The following is a 25,126-nucleotide window of genomic DNA, read 5'->3' as shown; positions in this document are numbered from 1 at the left end:
AATATTTCAAACAGCACAGAAAATGTGCTGCTGCTTTTCCAGTGTAGCACTTGAAATCTATTTTCTAAAGTTGAAACCTGGTTTAGAAAGTCACACTGTGAAAAACTCAGCCTGTGTTTGATACCTCAGCTAGAATTCCTGAGCACCCAGGTTATCCCAAAGGAATTTGGGGAAATAAAAATCCCTCTGCTGGAATTTTTTTTTTTTTTTTTTTTTTTTTTTTTTTTTTTTTTTTTTGCTGGTGCTGCAGACTTGGGTGGCCCTGTTTGTTTGTCCTGGCAGTGCTCACTAAAACACCAGGCCTGTAAAAACCATTAAAAACCATTAAAATGACAAAATCCTCCTTTCACAGAGCTCTCCTGCATTTTCACAGCCTGGGGTCAGCGTGGTGGGATTGCTCCAAGTGGCATTTTTATGTTTATATATTTCTATATAAATATTTTATATTTTTATATATTTTACATGTTTTGGGAGTTCATCCTGGTTTATCTGGAGGGGGTGTTTGGCTTTCAGGGGGTGCTTTTATCTCACAGCAAGTTACTCTGTGCAGAGGTGGGGCATTGATGATTTTTGTCTGGTCCTTTAAAGGCTGAATTTTGAGCTCACCTCTTGGGTGGTTGAACAGCAGGGTGGGACTTCCCAGAGTGAGCAGTTCAGAGTGAATTGTGCCAGGAATTCCCACTGATTTTCCCAGTTCTCAGAGTGATCAGTGTGAATTGTGCCAGGAATTCCCACTCCAATGTGAACCATGTCAGGAATTCCCACTGATTCTCCCCCAGTTCTCAGAACTCCCACTCCAGTGATCAGTGTGAATTTTGCCAGAAATTCCCACTGATTTTCCCACAATTCCCAGAATTCCCACTCTAGTATGAACCATACCAGTAATTCTCACTGATTCTCCCCCAATTCTCAAGAGTGATCAGTGTGAACTGTGCCAGGAATTCCCACTCCTGTGAAATGTGTCAGGAATTCTCACTGATTCTCCCCCAATTCTCAGAATCCCCACCCCAGTATGAATTATGCCAGGAATTCCCACTGACTGTTCCCCAATTCTCAGAATTTCCATTCCAATGTGAATTATATCATCAATCCCCACTGATTCTCCCCCAATTCCCAGAACCCCCACCCCAGTATAATTATTTTAGCCATTCCCACTGACTGTCCCCAATTCCCAGAATCCCCACCCCCAGTATGAACCATACCAGGAATTCCCAATGAATATCCCCAGTTCCCAGAATCTCCACCCCAGTATAATTATTTCAGCCATCCCCACTGATTCTCCCCCAGTTCTCAGAATCCCCATTCCAGTATGAACCATACCAGGAATTCCCACTGATTCTCCCCCATTTCTCAGAATCTCCACTCCAATATGAATTATATCACCAATTCCCACTGATTCTCCCCCAATTCCCAGAACCCCCACCTCAGTATCATTATTTCAGCCATTCCCACTGACTGTCCCCAATTTCCAGAACCCCCACCCCAGTATGAACCATACCAGGAATTCTCACTGATTCTCTCCCTATTCCCAGTATGAATTATATCAGTCATCCCCACTCCAGTATGAATTATTTCAGCCATCCCCACTGATCCTCCCCCAGTTCTCAGAACCCTCACTCCACTATGAACCATACCAGGAATTCTACCCCAATTCCCAGAACCCCCACTCCAGTATGAATTATACCAGTAATTCCCACTGATTCTCCCCCAATTCTCAGAATCCCCACTCCAGTATGAATTGTGACAGGAATTCCCACTGATTCTCCCCCAATTCTCAGAATCCCCACTCCAGTATGAATTGTGACAGGAATTCCCACTGATTCTCCCCCAATTCTCAGAATCCCCACTCCAATATGAATTATATCACCAGTTCCCATTGATTCTCCCCCAGTTCTCAGAATCCCCACTCCACTATAATTATTTCAGTCATCCCCACTGATTCTCCCCCAATTTCCCAGAACCTCTACCCCAGTATGAATTATCCCAGCCCTCCCCACTGACTGTCCCCAATTCCCAGACCCCCCACCCCAGTATCATTATCCCAGCCCTCCCCACTGACTGTCCCTGCTCTGTCCCCAAGGTGCTCTCACCGAGTGCTACGATGAACTGGGCAACCGCTACCAGCTGCCAGTGTACTGCCTGGCCCCCCCCATCAACATGATCGAGGAGAAGGGAGACCTGGAGACTCTGGACATCCCTGAGCCCCCTCCCAACTCGGGCCACGAGTGCCAGCTGCGCCTGCGCCTGTCCACGGGCAAGGACCTGAGGCTGCAGGTGCGCAGCATGGACAGCGTGTTCCACATGAAGCGCCGGCTGCACGCCGTGGAGGGAGTGGAGCCGGGCAGCCAGCGCTGGTTCTTCTCTGGGAGACCCCTGGCAGATAAAATGAAACTGGAGGAGTTGAAAATCCCAAAGGATTACGTGGTGCAAGTCATCGTGAGCCAGCCCTTAGCGAATCCCACCCCGGTGGAAAACTAATTTTTGGGTTTTTTTTTTTCCTGTTCGTTTTGTTGGTTCTGCTCTGCTGAGTCTCTGTTGTGGGGGTTTGGTTTTGCTGCCCTCTCTTCTCTCTTCGGGGTTGTCCTGCTCCTGTGGATGGGTTGCAAGGAATGACCAGCAAAAATTCTCCATCTGTGATGGGGAGCTGCAAAAATGTCAAAATGTGACCTGGCCTCTGGGGTTTGCCTGATCTCCTACTGAGCACGACAGCAAGAGGAACAGGGCAAAGGAAAAGGAAGGGAAAAGAGGGAGGGAAGAGATTGTTCACCTAATACAGCTGTGGAATCATCCTGAAATGATCAGTGGTGTCCTGGTCCGTGAGGCTGGAGCAACAGAGAGCACTTTTATTTAAAAAAAACCAACTTGAAGAGGAATGGATGCCTGCAGCTCCAGCACACACAGCTCCTGCAGGAAGGAGCCTGGCAGGGATGTGCCCAGGCTCTGGTGGGGCACAGGCAGCCCTGGGCACACAGCTGGGCTGGGCTTTGCCCTCTGGCAGCTCCTGGTGATGCTCAGCCCCAGCAGTTGTACATTCCAAGGTGGCACTGCAGCCCTGTGCCACTGCTGGCAATAACTCAGCCCTGAACCTCTGTACTGTACTGGCATTGCCCTGCTCCAGCCCTGAGAGCCTCCCCTGGGCCACCTGGGGCTGGGGCTGCTCCATCCCTGTCCCTCACATCACACCCAGGCTGTGCTCAGGTGAGCCAGGCTGAGCCCCACAGCACCCCTGGGCAGGTGGCTCTGAAATCCTGAGTCCAGGGGGCTCTGAAATCCTGAATGCAGGGGGCTCTGAAATCCTGGATCCAGGGGGCTCTGAAATCCTGAATGCAGGGGGCTCTGAAATCCTGGATCCAGGGGGCTCTGAAATCCTGGATCCAGGGGGCTCTGAAATCCTGAACCCAGGGGGCTCTGAAATCCTGAATCCAGGGGGCTCTGAAATCCTGAATTCAAGTGACTCTGAAATCCTGAGTCCAGGGGGCTCTGAAATCCTGAATCCAGGGGACTCTGAAATCCTGAATGCAGGGGGCTCTGAAATCCTGGAGTCAAGTGACTCTGAAATTCTAGATTCAGGGGGCTCTGAATTCCTGAATTCAGATGACTCTGAAATCCTGGACTCAAGTGACCCTGAATTCAAGTGACTCTGACTCCAGGTGGCTCTGAAATCCTGAATTCAAGTGACTCTGAATTCCTGAATCCAGGTGGCTGAATTCCTGAACCAGATGACTCTGAAATCCTGAATCCAGATGATTCTGAATTCCTGAATCCAGGTCGCTGAATTCCTGAATCCAGGTGGCTCTGAATTCCTGATTTCAGGTGGCTCTGAATTCCTAAATCCAGGTCGCTGAATTCCTGAATCCAGGTGGCTCTGAATTCCTGATTTCAGGTGACTGAATTCCTGATTTCAGGTGACTCTGAGCTCCTCCAGCTGTGAAGGATTGCAGCCCCCACACTCCCCCAGAGGTGACAGAGCCTGGGGGTGCTGGGGGTGCAGCAGCTCACAGCTGGCACCTTTTGGGGTGTCACCAGTGTGGTGACTCTGGGGGTGACCCCACCAGAATGTACCAGGGACCTTTCAGCACATGACAAATCCTCCTGGGGTCTCCAAGGCCCTGTTGGGGCTGGGGGATCCCTTTGTCCCCCAGCTGGGGCTGCTCTGTGGCACTTTGTCACCTGCCCTTGGTGACATCAAGGCCCTGCTCTTCTCATCCTCATTTCTGTTTGCTTGGGGTTTAAGCCATCGCTGAAATCGCTTCTTCCAAAGTCAAATGTGCTCTTAATGTGGGAATTGCAGAGTTTTTTGTTCCTGGTTTCTGTCTTCCCTCTCTAATTTAGTGAAACTGGGGGATTCCCTTGACAATTTTAAACTTCTGCTCCTTCAGTAATTCCACAGAAATCAAATTTCTGGCTCTCAGAAACTCCAAGGGAGTTGAGTCAGGATGATCAGGGACATCCCAGCAGAATTTCACTGAGGGTTGGGAAGCAGAGCCACGTTTTGTTTGCATTTCCCACCCCACCCAACTACAGCTTTTTTTGGTCCTCATTTTGTATCAAACCTGTGGTTTCTGGCAGCCCCACTTGGTGCAGGATGCCTGAAATGCAGTGGCAGAGCTGTAGAATTGAAAATGAGTTCCCTGTTCTCATAATCACCAAAGTGACTTGCTTTGCTTTTCTGTTTTCTTCTTTATTCCTTTATTTTTAAAGGTGAAAGTGAGCTGATCAAGACTAACCTAGAACAAGTTTTCTATCGTGGAGTTTTTTTAAAAGCAAATTTGATTTACTGTACTTGAGGTGTTTTGCAGCCAAATCTTTTGCATTCCAGGGGAGGGGGAAAAATTTGCTACATAAACAAGTCAAAAACCTCTCTTGGGTTTTCTCTGGGCAAAGGATGGGTTCATGCCAGGAGGACACAACTTGTCTTACAAGGCACAATTTATATGTCTGGATAAATGGTTTTTATGGTGTCATTTCCCTGCAGTCCCTCCTGGAAAGGGGGGAAATTCTGATGGATTAAGGAGGAGCAAACCTGGAGCTGTGAACACTAAAACTGTTATTTTATTTCTGTAGGATCCTCTTTTTATTTTTTTTTCTATTTTCATTCAGGCAATTTGTCACCAGGTGCTGGTTTGGAGGTGTAGGGGCTGGGATTGCTCCTTCTTTCCCCCCTCTGGGCTGGAAAAGGCTCAGATTTCTGACTCTGTCCCACAGGATCATGCTTTATTTTAATTGCTTTTATGGCAGGGAGAGAAGGTGATGCTCTGAAGGCCGTGTTGTGAGGGGGCTCTGAGTAGAACAGAGACTTTGTTCATGAAAATTCTCTTTAACAGCCTCCCCCTCCTTAATCACATATCAAAACCTGCAAGAATTCAATGGTAAAATGCTTTTGGAGGTGACAGTGAAGACTTTGACCCTCTCTGTACAAAGTGACAGCACATACTCTGCACAAACACATTTTTACAAGGTTCCTATTAGGGAAGAATTTCAAATTTCAAAATACCTGTTAAAAATATCAGTAAGCAGCTGACAGAACTGGAAATTGTGACATGACAGAGAACATTTGTGTCTCAAATGTTTGAGTTTGCCCTGAAAGTTGGGGTTTGGTGCAGATTCCAAGGCTGGGAGTGTGGGATGAGTTTTGGGGGGGTCCCCTGGGGGAGGGAAATGAATTTGGGTGCAGGGCATGGCTGGAGTGGGAGAAATCAGGAACTCTGCCCTGGGGGCTGCTTGGGAGGGGATGGGGAACCCCAAGAGAGGATAAAAAACCCCAGGAGGGAATGGGGAACACCTGGATAGGATTGGGAACCCCAGGAGGGGATGGGGAACCCCAAAAGAGGACAAAAAAACCCAGGGGGGGATGGGGAATCCCTGTAAAGGATGGGAAACCCCAGGAGGGGATAAAAAACCCCAGGAGAGGATTGGGAACCCCAGGAGGGGATGGAGAACCGCAGGAGGGGATAAAAAAAAAAAACAGGAGGGGAGAGGGAGCACCAGAAGGAGATGGGGAACCCCAGGAAGGGATGGGGAACACAAGGAGAGGATAAAAAACCCCAGGAGGGAATGGGGAACACCTGGATAGGATTGGGAACCCCACAAGGGGATGGGGAACACCTGGAGAGGATGGGAAATCCCAGGAGGGGATGAAGAACTACAAGAGAGGATAAAAAACCCCAGGAGGGGATGGGGAACACCTGGATAGGATTGGGAACCCCACAAGGGGATGGGGAACCCCAAGAGAGGATAAAAAAATCCAGGAGGGGATGGAGAGCCCTAGGAGAGGATGGGGAATCCCTGAATAGGATGGGGAACTCCTGGAAAGGATAAAAAGCCCCAGGAGGAGATGGGGAACCCCTGGAGGGGATGGAGAACCCCAGGATTGCAGCAGGAGGGAGCTGGCAGCGAGTCCTGGCTGAGTTTTGGCCCTTGGGCTGCTGTCCCCACCCTCAGACCTGGGGTGTAAATGAGATTTATAAATTTATACTCCTGGGGGTAGAAATGACATTTATAAATTTATACCCAGGGTAGAAATGAGATTTATAAATGTATACCCAGGGTAGAAATGACATTTATAAGTTTATCCCCCTGGTATAACAGAATTTTAACGCACACAACACCAATGAGGAGGAATCATTTTGGCATTTTTAAATTTTAAATTCCCCCCCTCCTCAGCCCTCTGTGCCATTCCTGCTCAGCTCTGGCTGGGAGCTGATGCCAGCAGAGCCTTTTTTACCCTGCCACTGACAGCTCTGTTTGACACAGCTCAGATTTTTCTACTCTTTTTTTTGTCACTTCTGCCAGAAGTAAGGACCTGATGGAAATCCCACTCCTGAACAGCCTGGAAGGGCAGAGAGGCACAAACACCTGAGCCCCAAAAAAACCCCAAAAAAAGGCCCAGAACAGCCCCAGGGGAGCTGCAGCTCCGTGGGGGCACTGCAGAAGGATGCTCAGGGTTTTTTTTCCCCACCCCAGAGCCCCCCAAACCCAGCTTGGATTTTCCTGAAAGCTTCTCTGGGGCTGGGGAATATTTTGGAAGAGGAGTTGGTGGTGTGGTGAGTTGGGTTTTTAATGACACCTCCAATTTGGGGGTGTCACAACACCAAAACAAAACCTCAGCCCAGGAGCAACCAAACCAAGCCCAGCTTTTCTTTGCCTTCCACAGAAAGTTTGGGGAGGAGAGGAAAGAGGGAATCTTTGGAGCAACTGTGCATAATGTTTGGTGAAGGTCAATGATAACTTGATAAAATATTGCTGTAGTGTGATGTGCTTCTGCATATATATTCATTGCTAGTAAATAATGTAAAATCTTTTTTTTTTTTTTTTTTTGGAAAGTATTAAAAATGCAAAAATACTCTTTGTATACAATGGTGGGATGCTTTTAGCCATGGAGTTCTGGAAGCATTTTTGCTGTGTAGGTGTTGACAAAGTGAATGCTGAACGTTTCTCCATGTCTGTGATGCATTTCTGGCTCTGGAGCTCTGTTTTCCAAACTTTTCCATATTCCTGTACAGACATCTGAGACCCTGCACCTTATGCAGAGAATGTTTACATTTAAAAAAAAAAAAAAAAGGAATTTTTTCTTTTTTTTTTTTTGGCTTTTTCCCTGTGCTGCTCAGATCCTGTTACTTTGAAATGAAAGTAGTCTCTGTTAGAAAAAGGGGCTTTTTTGTTTGGTTTGGTTTTTTCTTTTTTTTTTTATTTTCCCTTCCCTGTAATCAAAATCCCTCCTGGATTGTGGCTGGAAGTTTTGGGACACCTTGGACTCTTCTGGACTGGGATTAGAGGTGCTTGAGAAAAGTGTTTTAAAAAAAAATAAACAAACCTGCCTTGGCTGTGGGGATGAGCTTTGTCCACACTGCAGAATCCTGGAAAAGGAGAAATTCTGCTGCAAACCCTCTGGATGTGGTGGCTGCAGAATCCTGGAAAAGGAGAAATTCTGCTCCAAACCCTCTGGATGTGGTGGCTGCAGAATTCCTGAAAAAGGAGAAATCCTGCTCCAAACCCTCTGGGTATGGTGGCTGCAGAATTCCTGAAAAAGGAGAAATTCTGCTTCAATCCCCCTGGATGTGGTGGCTGCAAAATTCCTGGAATTGAAGAAATCCTTCTCCAAACCCCTGGGTGTGGTGGCTGCCTTGCAGATTCCCTGGGTTTGGATTTTTGGATTTTCCAGCCCCCTAATTTGTTTTCCTCCCCAAATGCTGAATGTCCTGCTGCTCCCTCTGCAGCCACAAACGCTTGTGGTGCTCTGGACACACAAATCTGCTCCAGGATTTCCCTTGCCAGGAATTTAGTTTGGGATTGCTGGGTCCTGCAGGTGCCTCTCCTCTCCTCTCCCCAATTCCATCCAGGAGGATCTGCAGGGATGGATTGGGCTCTCCTTCCCCAGGACACTTCCCTGAGCCTGCAGCAGCCATGGAAAAGGAGATGTTTGAACCAAAAGGATTCTTAAATTGGGCTTGGATACTTCTAACCAACTGGATTTTCCATGGAAAATCTTGAATTTCAAACCCTGAACTCTGGATTTGTTCATTTTCCACCCTCAGAGCCGTGGGGCAAAGAGAATTTCAAACCCTGACTCCTGCCTTAAAACCTTTCATTCATCCTGAGCTCCAGAAAATCCTGCACCTGCTCACTCCCAGATTTTTTTTTTCTCCCCCCATTTGGAAATCAGAATCTGCTCCAAAGGCTGGAGACAACTGAAGGCAAATGGAAAACACAACAAACTGGAGCTGGCTTTGTGAAAACAAACTGCTCTTGGCTTAAAACCCCTTCTCGTGCCTCTCAAGTCCAGGGAATGTTTCAAAAGAGGTGGATTTGAGCAATGCTGGCCAGGATGGCACTGGGGACACCTGGGACACCCAAGGGACACCTGGGGACACCTTGGTGCCACTTCTGCTCTGAGCAAGGACTGGGCTCTGTGTCCCCTCTGCCTCGTGGGGTGGCTTTCAAAGATGGCTGGTACCATCAGATTTGTATTCTTGAATAAAAACCTTCATTTTTATGGAAAAATTCCTGCTCTGGGTTGTTTGTGCTGTGGGATTGACGTTGCTGTTCCTGGGATGGGTTTGGGATTGACATTGCTGTTCTTGGGATTTGGGATTGGGGATGGATTTGGGATTGACATTCCTGTTCCTTGGGATGGATTTGGGATTGACATTCCTGTTCTTGGGATCTGCTGCTGGATTTGGGATTTCCCCAGGAGATACCCAGGGATGTTCCAGGGGGGATTCCAGGGATGTTTCTTTCCCCTCTAATTTTAGGAACACTTTTAAAATAAAATATTTGTGTCAAGCAGGCTTTTTAATATTTTCCCCCATCCTGGTCAGGGAAGAATTCCTGAATTTCAATTTTTATCCTGCTTTGAACACCAGGAAACTTCCAAACTGCTTTATGGGATTTTATATTAACACCTCACAGGTTATCTGCAGGCTGATAAATTTATATTTCTTATCCTAGGGAAGATTTTTACTGCTGAGAGCAAACCACCCTGAATTTCCAGGAAATGCTGTGAAAATTTCCTGTATTTATAACAAAATAAACAAAAAAATTGAACTTTTTTTTCCCCCTGCATTTAAAAAATAAAAATAATCCTGGTCATGCCACGCCTTATGAAATAAACTCAATTTTTTTTTCTCCATAAATTTCTTCTGGCTGGGAGCTGAAATTCTCCAATTTCTCCATCCTAAGGGACAGGTTTAATGTGAATTTGGGTGAATTTGGGAATGTTTTATCTGGCAGACAAGGTGTGGAACCCGTGGGGAATGCAGGGCTGCAGATGAGCCTGGCTCTGGGCATGAACAGAAATAATGGATCTGGGTAATTGTCCTGTAATTACAATTCTGACATTTTCTCTTAATTCAGGTCAGCATTTCATAGTCTTGATTAACTGCCAGAGCTATCAGAGGAGTAGGAATAATTCTTTGTAGGCCAAAGCTAAATATTTCCATTTTTAACAATAAAATTCAGGAAATTAGGGTAATTTCACTGCAGAATTTGGGGTGTGAGTTACAAACAAACAAGGGTGGGATTTTCCTGCAAATTTTCCCTTTACAGATGTAAAAACACAGAATTTTTTATTCCTTTTATATGGGAGTGTGCACAGATAGCATCTTTAATTGATCCATATTCCCTTTTTTGATAGCTATTTGTAAATATCTATATTGTGTGCAGCCATTCCATAAAATCACAGAATGCTTTGGATTAGAGGGAAATTTAAAAAACAAATCTTGCTCCAATTTTTTCCATGGGCAGGGACAATTCCCACTGCCCCAGGCTGCTCCAAGCAGCTCAGAGAGGTTTGGGGAAGGTCAGGGGAGGCCCCTGGAGGCTGGAATTTTTAATTTAATGATTCCCTCACCTGCTTCTTTAGGGAAACTCCAGGGGCTGAGTTTGGAGGGAGCTCTGTGGGGTCCTGGGGTGGGTAGGAGGGGGAATAAATCCAGGGGGTGAATAAATCCAGGGGGGTAATAAATCCAGAGGGGTAATAAATCCTGGGGGGAATTAATCCAGAGAGGGAATAAATCTGGGGGGGGCAATTAATCCATGGGGTAAAAAAATCCAGCTGAATAAATCCAGGGGGGGAATTAATCCAGGTGAATAAATCCAGGTGAGTAAATCCAGGTGAGTAAATCCAGGGGAATAAAATCCAGGGGAATAAAATCCAGGGGGGGAATAAAATCCAGGTGAGTAAATCCAGGGGGGGAATTAATCCAGGTGAATAAATCCAGAGCGGGGAATAAATGCAGGTGAATAAATTCAGGGGGAAATAAATCCAGGGGAATAAATCCAGGGGGGGAATAAATCCAGGTGAGTAAATCGAAGTGAGTAAATCCAGGGGGATAAATCCAGGGGGAGAAGCTCCAGCTCCTCCTTTGGGAGCTCCTTTCCCATCCCTCCTGTCCATTCTTGGCTTCTCCTCTCCCTCCCCAAAGCCCAGAGCTGATCCTGGGCCAGGCTCCTGCTCCAAAGCTGAGCTTTAGGGATAATTAATCCTGGCTTTACCACCCCTCTCCCTCCCCATTCCAGCCCCAGGGGTGGAAGAGCAGCAGGATCTGATCCTGATTCAGGTCATTCCCATCCTGGAGAAAGCAATAAAAGTTCCCTGAGCAGAGCAGGGAGCTCCCAGCACTGCCTGCCCCAGGCTGGGGGCAATAATTCGGATTTATCTCATTTGAAATGGCCCCAGCCAAGCAATGAACAGCCTGGAACAGGCTCAGGTCTGCTCAGAATTCATGGGCAGGACTGAGGAGATGATTTATCAGAGAGCCACGTGTGATTCCTGCTCAGTAAACTCATTGCTGTCTGCCTCTGTCTTCTTCTCCCACCCCATCACTGGAGCAATAAAAACACTTTTCCAGCAGACCAGAAACACTAAAAAAACCACATTTTAAATCCCAGCTGATGCAGAATCCTGTGTGTCCCTTCCCAAACCTCCCCACAGGGGCTGTGATTTTACAGCATTAATGCCAACCTCGTTTTTAGGAGTATTTACAGCTCGGGTGATTCTTTCAATCACCAGTGGGAGCTGGAAATGCTCTGCCAGATTTTTTTTTTCGGGGAAAGATGACAATCAGCTCAATGTTTTCAAGGAATTCTTAAGATGTTGTGTATTTGTAAAAGAAAGGCCTTAAAAAAATCAAGCTTTTCTATTCTGGCTATGCTGTCCTATTAGGTTCCCATAAAAAAAAAAAATCATAAAAATAAAAATCAATTAACACAACAATCTATTTTTATTTTTAAAATTCACTTCTATAAAACAAAAAATCGATCCCATAAAAAAATATATAAACATATCTTTAAAAATATTTAATAAACATTTACAATAATCCTTACCAATCAACTAAATGTCGATAAATTAATAACCAATTAAATTCAAACACAATACCTTCAATAGAATATAAAAATAAAGGACCCACAATAAAAAATTAACTATTCTACTGAAAAGAAAAATACAAATATCTCATTTTATCTCTGACACAAGACCCAGAACAGCAGGGAGACATCCTGTGGAGATGTTCTAATCAACATCCAAGGTGGGATATTCCCAAAGAGGGAGCAGTGCTGAGTTTTGTTGGAATTATCCTTCAGGATGGAGCATGCAGAGCCCCCTCCCTGTCCCTGTGCCCGCGGGTTTGGGGGGAATTTTGCGGATTTTGGGGTAATTTCATGGATTTGGGGGTAAAATTTTGCAGATTTGGGGGGAATTTCATGGATTTTGGGGGAATTTCGCGGATTTGGGGGTAAAATTTCGTGGAACTTAGGGTAATTTTGTGGATTTTGGGGTAAAATTTCGCGGATTTTGGGGTAAAATTTTGCAGATTTGGGGGTAATTTGGCGGATTTTGTGGGAATTTCGCGGATTTGGGGCAATTTCTCGGATTTTTTGCTGTCCCTGCAGCGCCGGGGGGGTCCCCTAGATGTCCCCATTCCACACGGGATGGCGAGAGCGTCCCACGGGTCCCATCCCGAGCGCACACCCGGGATTCCCCAATTCCCTGAATTCCCAAATTCCCCAATTCCCTGAATTCCCTGAATTCCCGAATTCCCGAATTCCCAAATTCCCAAATTCCCGTCCCGGCGGTTCCCCACGAGCCGTGTCCGCGCTCCGGTTCCGCTGCCAGGGCCGGGTTTGGGTTTTCCTGCGGCCATCGGGCACAGCCCCGGGGATGCTGCGGGCCGAGCCGTGCCGAGCCGGGCCGAACCATGCCAAGACAACGTGGCAGAGCGAACCCAGGGCGGACCTTGACCCCTCTGTACCCAAACAGAACCGTGCCAGGGCAGAGCCGTGACAGTCTGGGCGGTGCCGTGCCCTGCCCAGACCGAGCCGAGCCGAGCCGAGCCGGGCGGTGCCGTGCCTGAACCATGCCCTGTCTGTGCCATCCTGGACCGAGATGAGCAGAGCCGTGCCTTGTCTGTGCCGTGCCGTGCCTGGACCGAGCCGTGCCTTATCTGTGCCATGGCTGGACCGTGCTTTGTCTGTGCCATACACGGACTGAGCCGAGCCGTGCCCTGTCTGTGCTATATCCCAACCGAGTCAAGCCGAGCCGGGCGGTGCTGTGCCCTGTCTGTGCCATATCCAGACCGAACCGAGCCGGGCGGTGCCGTGCCTGAACCATGCCCTGTATGTGCTATACCTGGACCGAACCGAGCCGAGCCGTGCTGTGCCCTGTCTGTGCCATACCCAGCCCGAGTCGAGCCGTGCCGTGCCGTGCCCTGTCTGTGCCATACCCAGCCCGTGCCCTGTCAGTGCCATACCCAGCCCGAGCCGAGCCGTGCCGTGCCCTGTCAGTGCCATACCCAGCCCGAGCCGAGCCGAGCCGTGCCCTGTCTGTGCCATGCCCAGCCTATGCCCTGTCAGTGCCATACCCACCCCGAGCCGTGCCGAGCCGAGCCGGGCGGGCACAGGGCGCTCTCAGCCAATGTCTCAGCCCCAGCCCGGCCCAGCCCAGCCCGGCCCAGCCCAGCAGGTGGAGCGGCTCGGTTCCATGTGCGCTGTGGGGGCGGCCCCGGTGGCGGTCCCGCCTCGCCGCTGCCGGGGCTCGGCGCTGGGGCCCCGCGGCTCCGCGCCGCTCTCCGCGATGGCTTTCGCCAACTTCCGCCGCATCCTGCGCCTCTCCGCCTTCGAGAAGCGCCGCTCCCGGGAATACGAGCACGTCCGCCGCGACCTGGACCCCGCAGAGGTGTGGGAGGTGCTGGGAGAGCTGGGCGATGGAGCGTTCGGAAAAGTGTACAAGGTGCGTGCTGGGGGTGCGGGCACAGCCCGGCTGGGAGCACGGACACGGCGGGGCCGTTAGCCGGGCGGGCAGGGAGGGGCACGGAGTGAGAAAAGCCTCCGTAGGTTTTACTTTCTTGCCTTTTTTTTTTAATATCTATGTATTTTTAATTATTTTATATAATTTTTAATTTTTTTCCTTTTTTTAAAAAATATTTATAATTTTTAATTTTTTTTTTTGTTTTGCGTCGCTTTTTTCAGAGCGATGCTTTTTTGGGGGAGCCCCCAGCGCTCCCTGCCAAGCCCCCGGTGCAATGATGAATGGAGAGCAAGCTTTCTTGGAAATCAGCACAAAATTTTTACTTATTTATTTATTTATTTATTTATTTACTTACTTATTTAGTGTGTTGCCCCAAATCGCCCTTTTTCAGAGCACCCCGAATCTCCTTTCCCCCGGTGCAGTGATGAATGGAGAGCAAGCTTTCTTGGAAATCAGCACAAAAATTCTATCTATCTATCTATCTATCTATCTATCTATCTATCTATCTATCTATCTATCTATCTATTTATTTATTTTTGTGGCACCCCAAATCTCCTTTTTTCAGAGCGATGCTTTTTGGGGGAGCCCCCGGCACTCCCTGACAAACCCCCGGTGCAATAATGAACGGAGAGCGAGTTTTCTTGGAAATCAGCACAAAAATTTTATTTATTTATTTGCTTGCTTATTTATTTATTTATTTAGTGTGTCGCCCCAAGTTGCCTTTTTTTCAGAGCAATGCTTTTTGGGGAGTTGGGGGAGCCCCTGGTGCTCCCTTGCCAAGCCCCCGGTGCAGTGATGAATGGAGAGCGAACCTTCTTGGAAATCAGCACAAATATTTCATTTATTTATTTATTTATTTGTGTGTGTGTCGCCCCAAATCGCCTTTTTTCAGAGCTCTCCCTGCCAAGCCCCTGATCCAATGAATGGAGCCCGAGCTTTCTTGGAAATCGGCGCTTCCAGCGCTGTCTCCAAGGGTTTTTTGTTTTTTGTTGTTTTTATTTTGTCTCCGGGGGTGACTCGGGATTTGTGTCCCCGCGGATGGAGGAGGCGGCTCCGGGCTGGCAATGTTTAACTTTGGGGTTTAAGGAGCGGAGCTCGCCCGGACTTTGCTCAAAGTTTTGGTTTGAGCGGCTGCTGAGGTTTGGGAATCGCCTCCTGGGCTTGGGGAAGGGATTACCCTGGGAAAAAAAAAAGAGAGATAAACATGTCAGAAAAGTGTGGGCAGCGGGGTTTGGTGTTTATTTCTCATCTCTATCGCATTGTTTGGCAGCAACTCTAAAAAACTGAGTGCTAAACATTGAAACTTTTTAGTGAAGGAGCCTCTCTTTTAACAAAACACAATTCCTGAAAATCACATTTAAATCCCTCCTCCATTTATCCTTCTGAAAGCAGCATCAGTAGAAATTGTGGTGCTGTTCTGGGAACACTTTTGAGTTTTGCTCTCTCCTCTGGATGATTCCTTGCTTTTGTTGGCTCAGGTTCCTCGAGCAGTGACAGGAACCAGGTAAACATTGTAAAATGATTTAACAGGCCTCGGAGAGAAAGGGAAACTGAAATAATTATTGAAATGCTTTCTATTTTAAACATGTAGAATGCACCCAAAGTGGGTGACTTGGAGAATAAAGCAGCTTTAGAGGGGCTGGTTTGGTTTTTATCTGTTGTAGCTGAATGCCTCAGGAATAAAACCATTGTCAGAGTAACTTTATTGCTGTAGGTAAATCCTGTCAGCCTGCCAGGCAATAACATCTCATCCTCAGCTCCTTTCATCCCCACTTTCACCCAAATGAGAATCAAACATCCCAGTGGACAGCATGTATTTACAGCCAGAAATTCACTCCTCCTGCAACTTGAATATTCAGGCCAATTTTTGCTTTTGTGGAGTTTTAACCCTGCTAGGCAGGGTGAGGTTTCAGGGTTGTTTTATTGCATTTAGCAACATTTCACTTCTTTGCTTTGATCTCTTCTCCACCTGTTCTCCATTCCATCTGGCAAACGGTCACACGTGGATTTTGAATTCTCATCCAGGAGTTTATCATTTAGTCAACATTTAATAATCCCAAATTGTCCTGTGCTGTAAATCTTTATTTCAGGTAATAACCAGACATGTTTTCCCTTCACCTAAGGTTTTTTTGTTGTCTTCCTTTGTTTGCTTTTTTATATCTGGGGTGGGGATGAATGTAAGGTGGGATGTGAAAGAAGGGGTTTGCCTTCTTGTGCTGCTCAGCTGCCAAAAAAATGCAGAATGACCCGCCAAAAAATTCAGAATAATCCACAAAAAAATTCAGAATAACCACCAAAAAAATTCAGAATAATCTACAAAAAATTCTAGAATAATCTACAAAAAATTCAGAATAATCTACAAAAAATCAGAATAATTCACCAAAAAATTCAGAATAATCCACCAAAAATATTCAGAATAATCTACAAAAAAATTTCAGAATAATCCACAAAAATATTTGGAATAATCTACAAAAAATCAGAATAATCTACAAAAATATTCAGAATAATCTACAAAAAATCAGAATAATTCACCAAAAAATTCAGAATAACCACCGAATAATTCACCAAAGTGTTTCAGAATAATTCACCAAAAAATTCAGAATAATCCACCCAAAAAAATTCAGAATAATCTACAAAAAATTCAGAATAACCCCCCAAAAAATTCAGAATAATCCACAAAAAAATTCAGAATAACCCACCAAAAAAAATCAGAATAATCTACAAAAAATTCAGAATAACCCACCAAAAAATTCAGAATAATCTACAAAAAAAATTCAGAATAACCACCAAAAAAATCAGCTGAGGGCACTGCTTGGAGCAGGGCTGAGTGCTCGCAGGGCCCTGAGCATTTCAGGATGTTGCAGTCAATTCCTGCCTCCTTTCCGCCCCTTTTCACGCCCGGAAGCGCGGGGAGGTGACGGAATCCTGACCTGCATCCTGCCCCCTGTGCCATCCATCTGCTGTGTCCCCTTGCAAAGCTCTGAGCAGGGATTTCTGCTCTGGACACTCAGAGAAATGGAGGTGTGGAAAGATGGAAAAATGGGCTGGGTTGGGTAGGGTTGGGTTTGTGAGGCTGGGTGTGAACAGCAGGAATATTTTGGGTTTTTTGGATATTTTGGATATTCCTGCCCTGTGCAATCCTGTCTGGAGCTGAGCAAAGCTTCACACAGTGCTTCCAAAAGCAGGACAGGCTTCATTTAAATACATATTAATTAAAAAGAATGAAATTTATAGTGGAGTCTGCATCGTACAGAGCAGACCTAAAAAGCCTGTGGCCAGCAGAAACCACGGCTGGGATTTCCCTGTTTTTATAGAAAGTCTTTTTTCAGCAGAAGAGGATCTGCCTGCATGAGGAACCAGCTGAACAGAGGGTGATGAGGCTGAAAAGAGGAGGGGGTGGGGAGGAAAGGTTTTGTTCTGGTTCTGATTCTGTGAGTGCCAGGGGTCCAGGGAGGACGTGGTGACACACAGGTGACCCAGCTTTGTCACCACCATCATTCAATGGATGATCTTAAATCCAGCTGTGGGGAGGCTCCAGCCCAAAATTCCTCCTTGCAAAGAAGAAAAGCAGAGTTATTTCTCTAAAAAAAAATCACCCAAGACACCACTCCTGAACCCAGAGGGATCTGTGCTGTCACTTCAGAGCTGGCTGGGAGGATGCTCAGGGTGAGAGCAGCAGGGCTGGAGCTCCTGAATCCACTGAGCCAGAATTCACCCCAAGGGATGCCCATGGTGGGGATGGCTTTGCCTTTCTCCTGGGATTGGTTTTCCTTTCTCCTGGGGTTGGTTTTCCTTTTTCCTGTGATTGGTTTCCTTCCTCCTGTGATTGGTTTTCCTTTCTCCTGGGGTTGGTTTTCCTTTCTCCTGGGGATGATTTTTCCTTTCTCCTGGGGATGGTTTCCTTTCTTCTGTAGTTGGTTTTCCTTTCTCCTGTGGATGGTTTTCCTTTCTCCTGTGGATGGTTTTCCTTTTTCCTGTGGTTGGTTTTCCTTTCTCCTGGGGTTGGTTTTCCTTTCTCCTGTGGATGGCTTTGCCTTTCTCCTGTGGATTGTTTTTCCTTTCTCCTGGATTTGGTTTTTCCTTTCTCCTGGATTTGGTTTTCCTTTCTCCTGGGAACGGTTTTCCTTTCTCTTGGGAATGGTTTTCCTTTCTCCTGGGGATGGTTTTTCCTCCTGGGGATGGTTTTGCTCTCCCTAGGGATGTTTTGCTGTCCCTTGTGCAGCTCTATCAGCCCTGCCCAGCCCCTGCTGATGGGGACACTGGCTCCCCGATAAGGCAGGGTGGGGACACAGCCCCCCAGGCTGGTTTTTATTCACTTTATTCTCTCCAAATCACCCTCAAGCAGCTCCTGGGGCCGCAGCGAGTCCCCAGCACAGCCCTTTGTGCAGCTCTTCTCTTTTCTTGGCATTTAAAAAGTGAATTTGGGTTATCTGGTTGTGCTGCTATCAGAGCTGTGCACACTGAGGGCTGGAAAGGCAGCTCTGGGTAAAATAAAAGGTGATGTTGGTGCTGTGCACTCCCAGACCTCTCTGCTCATCACCCAGCCTGGCTGGCTCAGGTGCTTGGGGCTCAGCTCTGGGTTTGGGCCATGCAGGGAGCAGGTTTAAATGGGATTTTGTCAGGAATTGTTCCCTGGAGGGGGCACAGAGCAGCTGGGGCTGCCCCTGCATCCCTGGCAGTGCCCAAGGACCAGCTTGGAGCCACCTGGGATGGTGAAAGGTGGCAACAAAATGAGCATTAAATCCTCCTGTGATTGTACAGTTTAACTTTTAATTCCTGGAAAGGGTGTCACAGAGAGATGTTAATCTGCTGAGCTGACTTTGGGTAAGAAAAGGGAAGGAAAACAGAAGCAGGGGAAGTTTGAGCTGATCAGCCATCAGAAATTCAGGATCAAACCGTGGTCTTGTCCTTCAGAACAGCTGAAGGGTTTTGTTAAAACCAGAGGAATGGGAAGGTTTAACAATGTCAAACCTGGCTGAGCTTTAAGTTGATTTTCACTCTGAGTGGATGGAAGCGTGGGATGCTCTGACAGGGGACAGGGACAGCTCTCCATGGCCTAAATATTTTGGGAATGACTTCAGTGGCACAGCCCAGATCCTGGCAGTGGGAGCTGTGGGCAGCTGGGCTCAGCCTCTCACCCTCAGCACGTGGCATTGGTGATGCTCAGAAAAACTCCCCACGCATCTCAGGGTTTTTTAATTGTTTTATCTCCTGAGAACTCGGTTTCCTTGGAGGAAAAGTTCCTAAATGTTTCTAAAATCATGGGAATTGTGTCCAACAGAGAAATGTTTCTAAAATCATGGGAACTGTGTACAATAGAGAAATGTTTCTAAAATCATGGGAACTGTGTACAATAGAGAAATGTTTCTAAAATCATGGGAGTTGTGTAAAATAGAGAAATGTTTCTAAAATCATGGGAACTGTGTACAATAGAGAAATGTTTCTAAAATCATGGGAGTTGTGTACAGCAGATTCAGGGGGTGGAAAGAAAGGTTGGGTCTGGTAGGACTGGGAAAGGGAACCAATGTTGAGCTTTGTTTTTATTAGATCATGTGTAACTGCACCTGAGTAATCATCATATGATAAATAATATCATTGTTAAATGTAATAATTGTTTGGTAAATTGAATATGTTATTGTTTGATCATAATAAGAATCATGAGAAGCGATGTAATGGTAACAAGAACATGAGAAAGGGGATTTTGGGGACCTGATGGAAATCACAAGAATCCATGCTTGGGTAAGATCAATGTATAGAATAGAACAATGTGGGTTTAGTAATTATTCTATAGTTCCATAAGGAAAAGGGAATAAAAACCTGTCCCTCTGGAATCCATGTGGGGTCAGATTTGGGGTTGTACCCCAACTCCCAGAGCTCTGCAATAAAATCCCCTGTACATATTCATCCTGTGATGCTGTGATGATGTGTCTGCACTAACACTGGAGTGCTGCTGCTGTGAATTTGGGTTCTCCTGCTGTGAATTTGGGTTCTCCTGCTGTAAATTTGGGTTTTCCTGCTGTGAATTTGGGTTCTCCTGCTGTAAATTTGGGTTCTCCTGCTGTGAATTTGGGGTTCTCCTGCTGTGAATTGGGGCTCTCCTGCTGTAAATTTGGGTTCTGCTGTGAATTTGGGGCTCTCCTGCTGTAAATTTGGGCTATTCTGCTGTGAATTGGGGCTCTCCTGCTGTAAATTTGGGTTCTCCTGCTGTAAATTTGGGCTCTCCTGCTGACCCCCATGGCTGGGTGTCCCCAGGGCTGTGGGGGTGGCTCTGCTGTGTCCCCCCCCGCGGTGGCACTGCCAGCCTGGCTGGATCCAGACAGAAAAAAGCTTCAGCAGGAGGAGCCAGGGCAGGGTCTGTCCCATGGGAAGGGGAGGGGGCAGCTGGCTGTGCCCCCAGGGCTGGGTGTCCCAGCACAGAGCACAGCCCTGCCCCTGCTCCTGCTGCTGCCAGGGCAAAACCACCCCCAAACCGCCCCTCCCTGCCATTCCCAGCCCTCTGTGCTCCTGTCTTTATTGCTCAGGGTCTGGGGGTGTTTGTTCAGAGGCAGGGGAGGCTGTGCCCAGCTGCTCTTGGTTCCCCTCAGAGCTTGGATCTGCTGCTCCTGCCCCTCCTTCCTTCTGCACTGCTGGGCCACCCTGCAGCCCTGGGTGTTGTATTTCCCTTCCAGGACCTTGCTGAGCTGGTGCTTTCCATCCCAGTGCAGAGAGGGCTGCCAGCCAGCCTAAACCCATTCCTTGGCTCCTGGGTGCCACAGCCACTCCAGGTCCCTCTCTGGACCACATTTGTTGCAGGGAGTTGCTAGGAAACTCAGAGCTGGCTGGATTGCCTTTTTTTCTCCTTTATTTTTTGGTGTTTTTTCAATGCTGTGGTGTGAATGGAGACAGCAGTGCTCACTTGGAGCACCCTGCTCCTCCAGGCAGCTCTGCTTTGAGGGATCTTTGCTTGCTCTCAAGTTTTTAGGCTGAAGATGTTGGCCCCAAGCCTTGCCTGTTTGTTTGCACTCAGCAAATAAACTCTGCCTGGTTGCTGTGGGTGGTTCCAGCACAGCCCAAACCCTCTGGGTGCCTCTGCCTCTGTTTGGGTGCAAGGTCTGAAGCATCACGTGCAGCTCTGCGGGTTCCTCATCTCTGCTGAGTTTTTAAGGGCAGGAGAGGTGTTAGTGCTGAGCTTTGGTCACATTTAGCTGGGCAGGGCTGTGGCTGCAGAGATCTCTCTGCTGGGGCTGCTTTCCCTGCCCTTCACTTGTAAAACCAAAGGAAGGCATTTCTGCTTTTTAATTTATTTTTTTATTTATTTTTTTAACGGTTTTTGGGGTGTTTCACAAGCCACTTCCCCTTCCTTCTTGCTGCAGTGTTGCCAGAGCAGCAGGGGTGGGGGCAGTGGGACAGGGCGGTGCTGCTGTCCCCTGCCCTGGTGGCACCAGCCCTGGTTTGGTGTCACCAACCTGAGCCCAGCCTGTCCAACACCACCCCAGCATTCATGGGGTGACAAACTGGGGGGGCTGTGAGGCTTGGGGTGGTTTGGGATGGAAGGGACCTTAAAGCTCAGCTCATCCCACCCCTGCCATGGCAGGGACACCTTCACTAGCCCAGGCCATGCTTCACTAGCCCAGGCCATGCTTCACTAGCCCAGGGTGCTCCAGGGATCCCCAGCTGCTCTGTGCCCCCTGTGCCAGCCCTGCCCACCCTCCAGGGAACAATTCCTGCCCAAAATCCCACCCAGCCCTGCCCACCCTCCAGGGAACAATTCCTGCCCAAAATCCCACCCAGCCCTGACCCCATTCCCCCCTGTCCAGGCACTCCCATTCCCCAGGAACAATCCCTCTCTGTTTTTATTTTTTTTTTTTCAGCCCTTCAGGCACTGGGAGGCCACAGTGGGGTCACCCCAAAGCTTCACCTCTCCAGGCTGAGCAGCCCCAACTTTCTCAGCCTGTCCCTGTAGGGGATGCATCTCCATTCCAGCTCCCACTGATTATTTGATCAATATTGATATTTACTGACTCAAACTGGCTATTCTGTGTTTGTTTATCGATGCAGGGAGCTCAGGCCAGGTTCATCAGGAGGCAATTAATCATCATTTAATCCCTGGTGCTATCAGCTCTCCTGGAGTGGGGACAAGGCTGGCAAGAAGAGCTGCCACCAGAAATGTGGTGGTGGATGATGCTGTGGCTTGGGGAGATGCTGGGGAGAGCTCTGAGCTCTGCTGGGAGGGTCAGGCAGGGCTTTCCTCTGCCTCACCTAGAAACTGGCCCTGCTGAACCGTGCAGCCTTCCTGTCATGTGTTCTTAAAATAGCTGTGTGTTTGTCACGCTGGGGATTTCACAATAGCTGCGGGGTGAGTCACAGGCAAAGGGCACAGAGGCTCCAGTGTCACCCGGGCTGGGATGTCCCCTCTGAGACCCCCAAAGCCAGCAGGGCTGTGTCTCTGTGCCCTCCAGGAGCAATCCTGCCCATCCCTAAATCCCTGCAGTGCCCAGGGCTGGCATGGCAGGGCCAGCCCCCCCCGAATGCAGGAAATGCTCAGTGCTGTGTCCTGGCACGGCTCTCTGCTCTGGTTTACTCAATAACTTTTATGTGACGTTTGTGGAATGCACATTCCAGCCCTGCTCCTGCACAGACCTGTCACCCTGGCCTTGATCAGGGCTTGGTGGTGGCCATGAGGGGTTTTTGGGGTTTAAATTATTTCAATGAACCCCCCTGGAGTTCAGCAGCACCTCCTGGGCACCATGCTGGCAGCTGGCTGCTCAATTTTTAATTTTTTTAAATTCTATTTTATTCTATTTTATTCTATTTTTATTCTATTTCATTCTATTTTATTCTATTTTTATTCTATTTTTATTCCATTTTATTCTATTATTATTCTATTTTATTCTATTTTAATTCTATTTAATTCTATTTTTATTCTATTTTATTCTATTTTATTCTATTTTATTCTATTTTTATTCTATTTTATTCTATTTTTATTCTATTTTTATTCTATTTTATTCTATTTTTATTCTATTTTATTCTATTTTTATTCTATTTCATTCTGTTTTTATTCTATTTTTATTCTATTTTATTCTATTTTATTCTATTATTTTATTATTTTATTCTATTTTATTCTATTTTATTCTATTTTATTCTATTTTATTCTATTATTTTATTCTATTATTCTATTTTATTCTATTATTTTATTCTATTTTATTATATTTTTATTCTATTTTTACCCCAAGGATAAATTATCCATGGGATGGAAATGTCCAGGAGTGGAGGAGCTAAAAGATGGAACTGGCACCCAAAAGTTTTTGGGATCTTACAGTCTGGGAGGATCTTGTAGCCTGGTCAGGGCTGGGGCAGAAGATCCCTGGAATTTCAGAGCTTTCATGGTGCCCAGTGTGCCTTGCTGGAATCAGTAAATCCCTGGAATTTCAGAATTTTCATGGTGCCCATTGTGCCTTGGTGGAATCAGTAAATCCCTGGAATTTCAGAATTTTCATGGTGCCCAGTGTCCCCTTTTAGAATCAGTAAATTCTCAGAATTTCAGAATTTTCATGATGCTCAGTGTGTCTTGCTGGAATCAGTAAATTCTCAGAATTTCAGAGCTTTCATGGTGTCTAATGTGCCTTGCTGGAATCAGTAAATCCCTGGAATTTCAGAATTTTCGTGGTGCCCAGTGTCCCCTTCTGGAATCAGTAAATCCCTGGAATTTCAGAATTTTCATGGTGCCCAATGTTCCTTCTGGAATCAGTAAATCCCTGGAATTTTAGACTTTTCATAATGCTCAGTGTGCCTTTCTGGAATCAGTAAATTCTCAGAATTTCAGGTCTCCTTCCTACCTCAGCTTCTCCTGCCATCCCAAGGCTCACTTGGGTCAGTTTTGCCATTTCTTCTAGAAGTGTTTTCTAGAAACAACAACTCCCACTGTGATACAGATTCCAGCAAACTTCAGGATAGCTGAGAAATTACTTCTGACAAGGGAATTCCTTCCACACAGCCGTGTTGCTGAGTCACAGCACCCAGATCTCAGAAATGAGGAATTCTGCATTGCTCTATTTTGAGTCAGTGCACAGTGACATTGTCACAGTGCCACCCCTGCCCAGGGGCTCTTGCTGCCTGTTCCATCAGGAGCTGATTTTTCCTTTTTCCTTGGAGATGCTGCTCTGATTTCCTCTGGGATGTGGGAGATGCTCCCTTGGGAGCTCAGGGATGTGGAAGTGTGGGAGCACTGTTCAGGACAGCTCAGAGTGAGGAGAAATGCAGAGAAATCTCTGCTGGGAGCACCTGGCAGGTGAGGGTGGGGTGGCACAGGGATGGTGACAGGGACACTGAGCCTGGGCTGGGCTCCCTGTCCCACCACAGTTTGCAAACCCTGAGCCCCAGCCCAGCTCCCTGCCCTGCTCCTGGGTTTTTCCAGGTGCCTGCAGGGCCCCAGCATCCTGCAGGGCCCCTGCTGGTGGGAAGCACAGCTCCAGGGGAAGCCCCACCTCTTCTCACAATATTTACTTCCCCTCCTTGGAGCTCTCCCAGCTCTGCAAGTGCAGAGCAAACACAGTGGGGCACTTTTTGCTCCTGTTTGGAAGGGCTGAGCTTTCCCCCCATCTCCCCCTGCCCTGCTGGGTGAGAACCCAACCAGCCTGAGCTAAAGAAACCCTCTAATTTCTCCTGGAGCAGCCTTTGGGCAGCCAGCCCAGATGGGAATGGATTTGTCCCCTGTGGAAGGACGTGGCTGTCCCTGCCAACTCCTGGAATGCAGCAAGGCTTCCAACCACAGCAGAGATCCCTCATTCCCCCCTCTGCTGCAGGGTTTTCCCACTGTTCCTCCTCTTGTCCTGTCCCTTGGGATGTGGTCATGGTGTCACCCAAGGCGTGTGGAGCTGTTCAGAGGGGTTGGTGGTGTTTACAGCAGGAATTAAAGCTCCCCTGTGGCTTTTCCAAACACAGAGTGGGAGGAAAGGTCACAGGCAGAGCTTGGCCAGCTCCTGCAGGGATTCCATGCACAGGGGGAATTGTGGAAGGGAAAAGGGGAAGGAGCTGGAATTGTGGCAGTGGGTGAGCTGGAGGGAATTCTGTGCTGTGATCTGCTGACTCAATGAACTTCTGGGAATGTCTGGATGCTCCTGAGTCAGCAGCTGCTGTCTCAGCCCTCTGCCACGTGTGACACATCTCCTGGTGCAGCTGGACTGGGAATTTCATAAAGTCACAGAATCACTGAGGTTGGAAAAGGCTTCAGCATCATCAGCTCTAATCTGTGCCCCAGCCCAGAGCACTCAGTGAATTCCTTGGGCACTCCAGGAATTCCTTGGGCACTCCAGGATGGGGATCCAATCCCTGAGCACCTTTCCATGCAGAAATTCCTGCTGTGTCCACCCTGAGCTCCCCTGCCCAGCCTGGGGCTGTTCCCTCTGC

General features: G+C 47.6%; 2 protein-coding genes and 1 long non-coding RNA gene across 3 annotated transcripts in view; 2 read left to right on the top strand and 1 right to left on the bottom strand.

The window, feature by feature from the left end:
- Window positions 1-2,914, top strand: part of UBTD2 (ubiquitin domain containing 2) — a 39,441-nt gene extending 36,527 nt beyond the window's left edge. Inside the window, exon 3 of the mRNA XM_033073218.1 lies at window positions 2,081-2,914. Within this exon, the coding sequence (XP_032929109.1) occupies window positions 2,081-2,478 (398 nt within the window). The 3' untranslated portion in view covers window positions 2,479-2,914. The remainder of the gene's footprint in view (window positions 1-2,080) is intronic.
- Window positions 2,915-7,693: 4,779 nt separating this feature from the next.
- LOC117003561 lies at window positions 7,694-8,994 on the bottom strand. The gene is made up of 2 exons (XR_004419516.2): window positions 8,871-8,994; window positions 7,694-8,840 (listed from the first exon to the last, which is right to left on the bottom strand). It is a non-coding gene; the product is annotated as an uncharacterized LOC117003561 (long non-coding RNA).
- A 4,523-nt stretch (window positions 8,995-13,517) lies between these two features.
- The window catches only part of STK10 (serine/threonine kinase 10), a 44,415-nt gene continuing 32,806 nt past the window's right edge, over window positions 13,518-25,126 (top strand). The window contains exon 1 of the mRNA XM_033073433.2: window positions 13,518-13,723. Coding sequence (XP_032929324.1) covers window positions 13,568-13,723 — 156 coding nt within the window. The 5' untranslated portion in view covers window positions 13,518-13,567. The remainder of the gene's footprint in view (window positions 13,724-25,126) is intronic.

This window comes from Catharus ustulatus, chromosome 15, assembly GCF_009819885.2.
Source record: "Catharus ustulatus isolate bCatUst1 chromosome 15, bCatUst1.pri.v2, whole genome shotgun sequence".
NCBI lineage: Eukaryota > Metazoa > Chordata > Aves > Passeriformes > Turdidae > Catharus > Catharus ustulatus.
The sequence above is the reverse complement of the archived record's forward strand: the minus strand, read 5'-3'. Positions and strand labels throughout refer to the sequence as shown.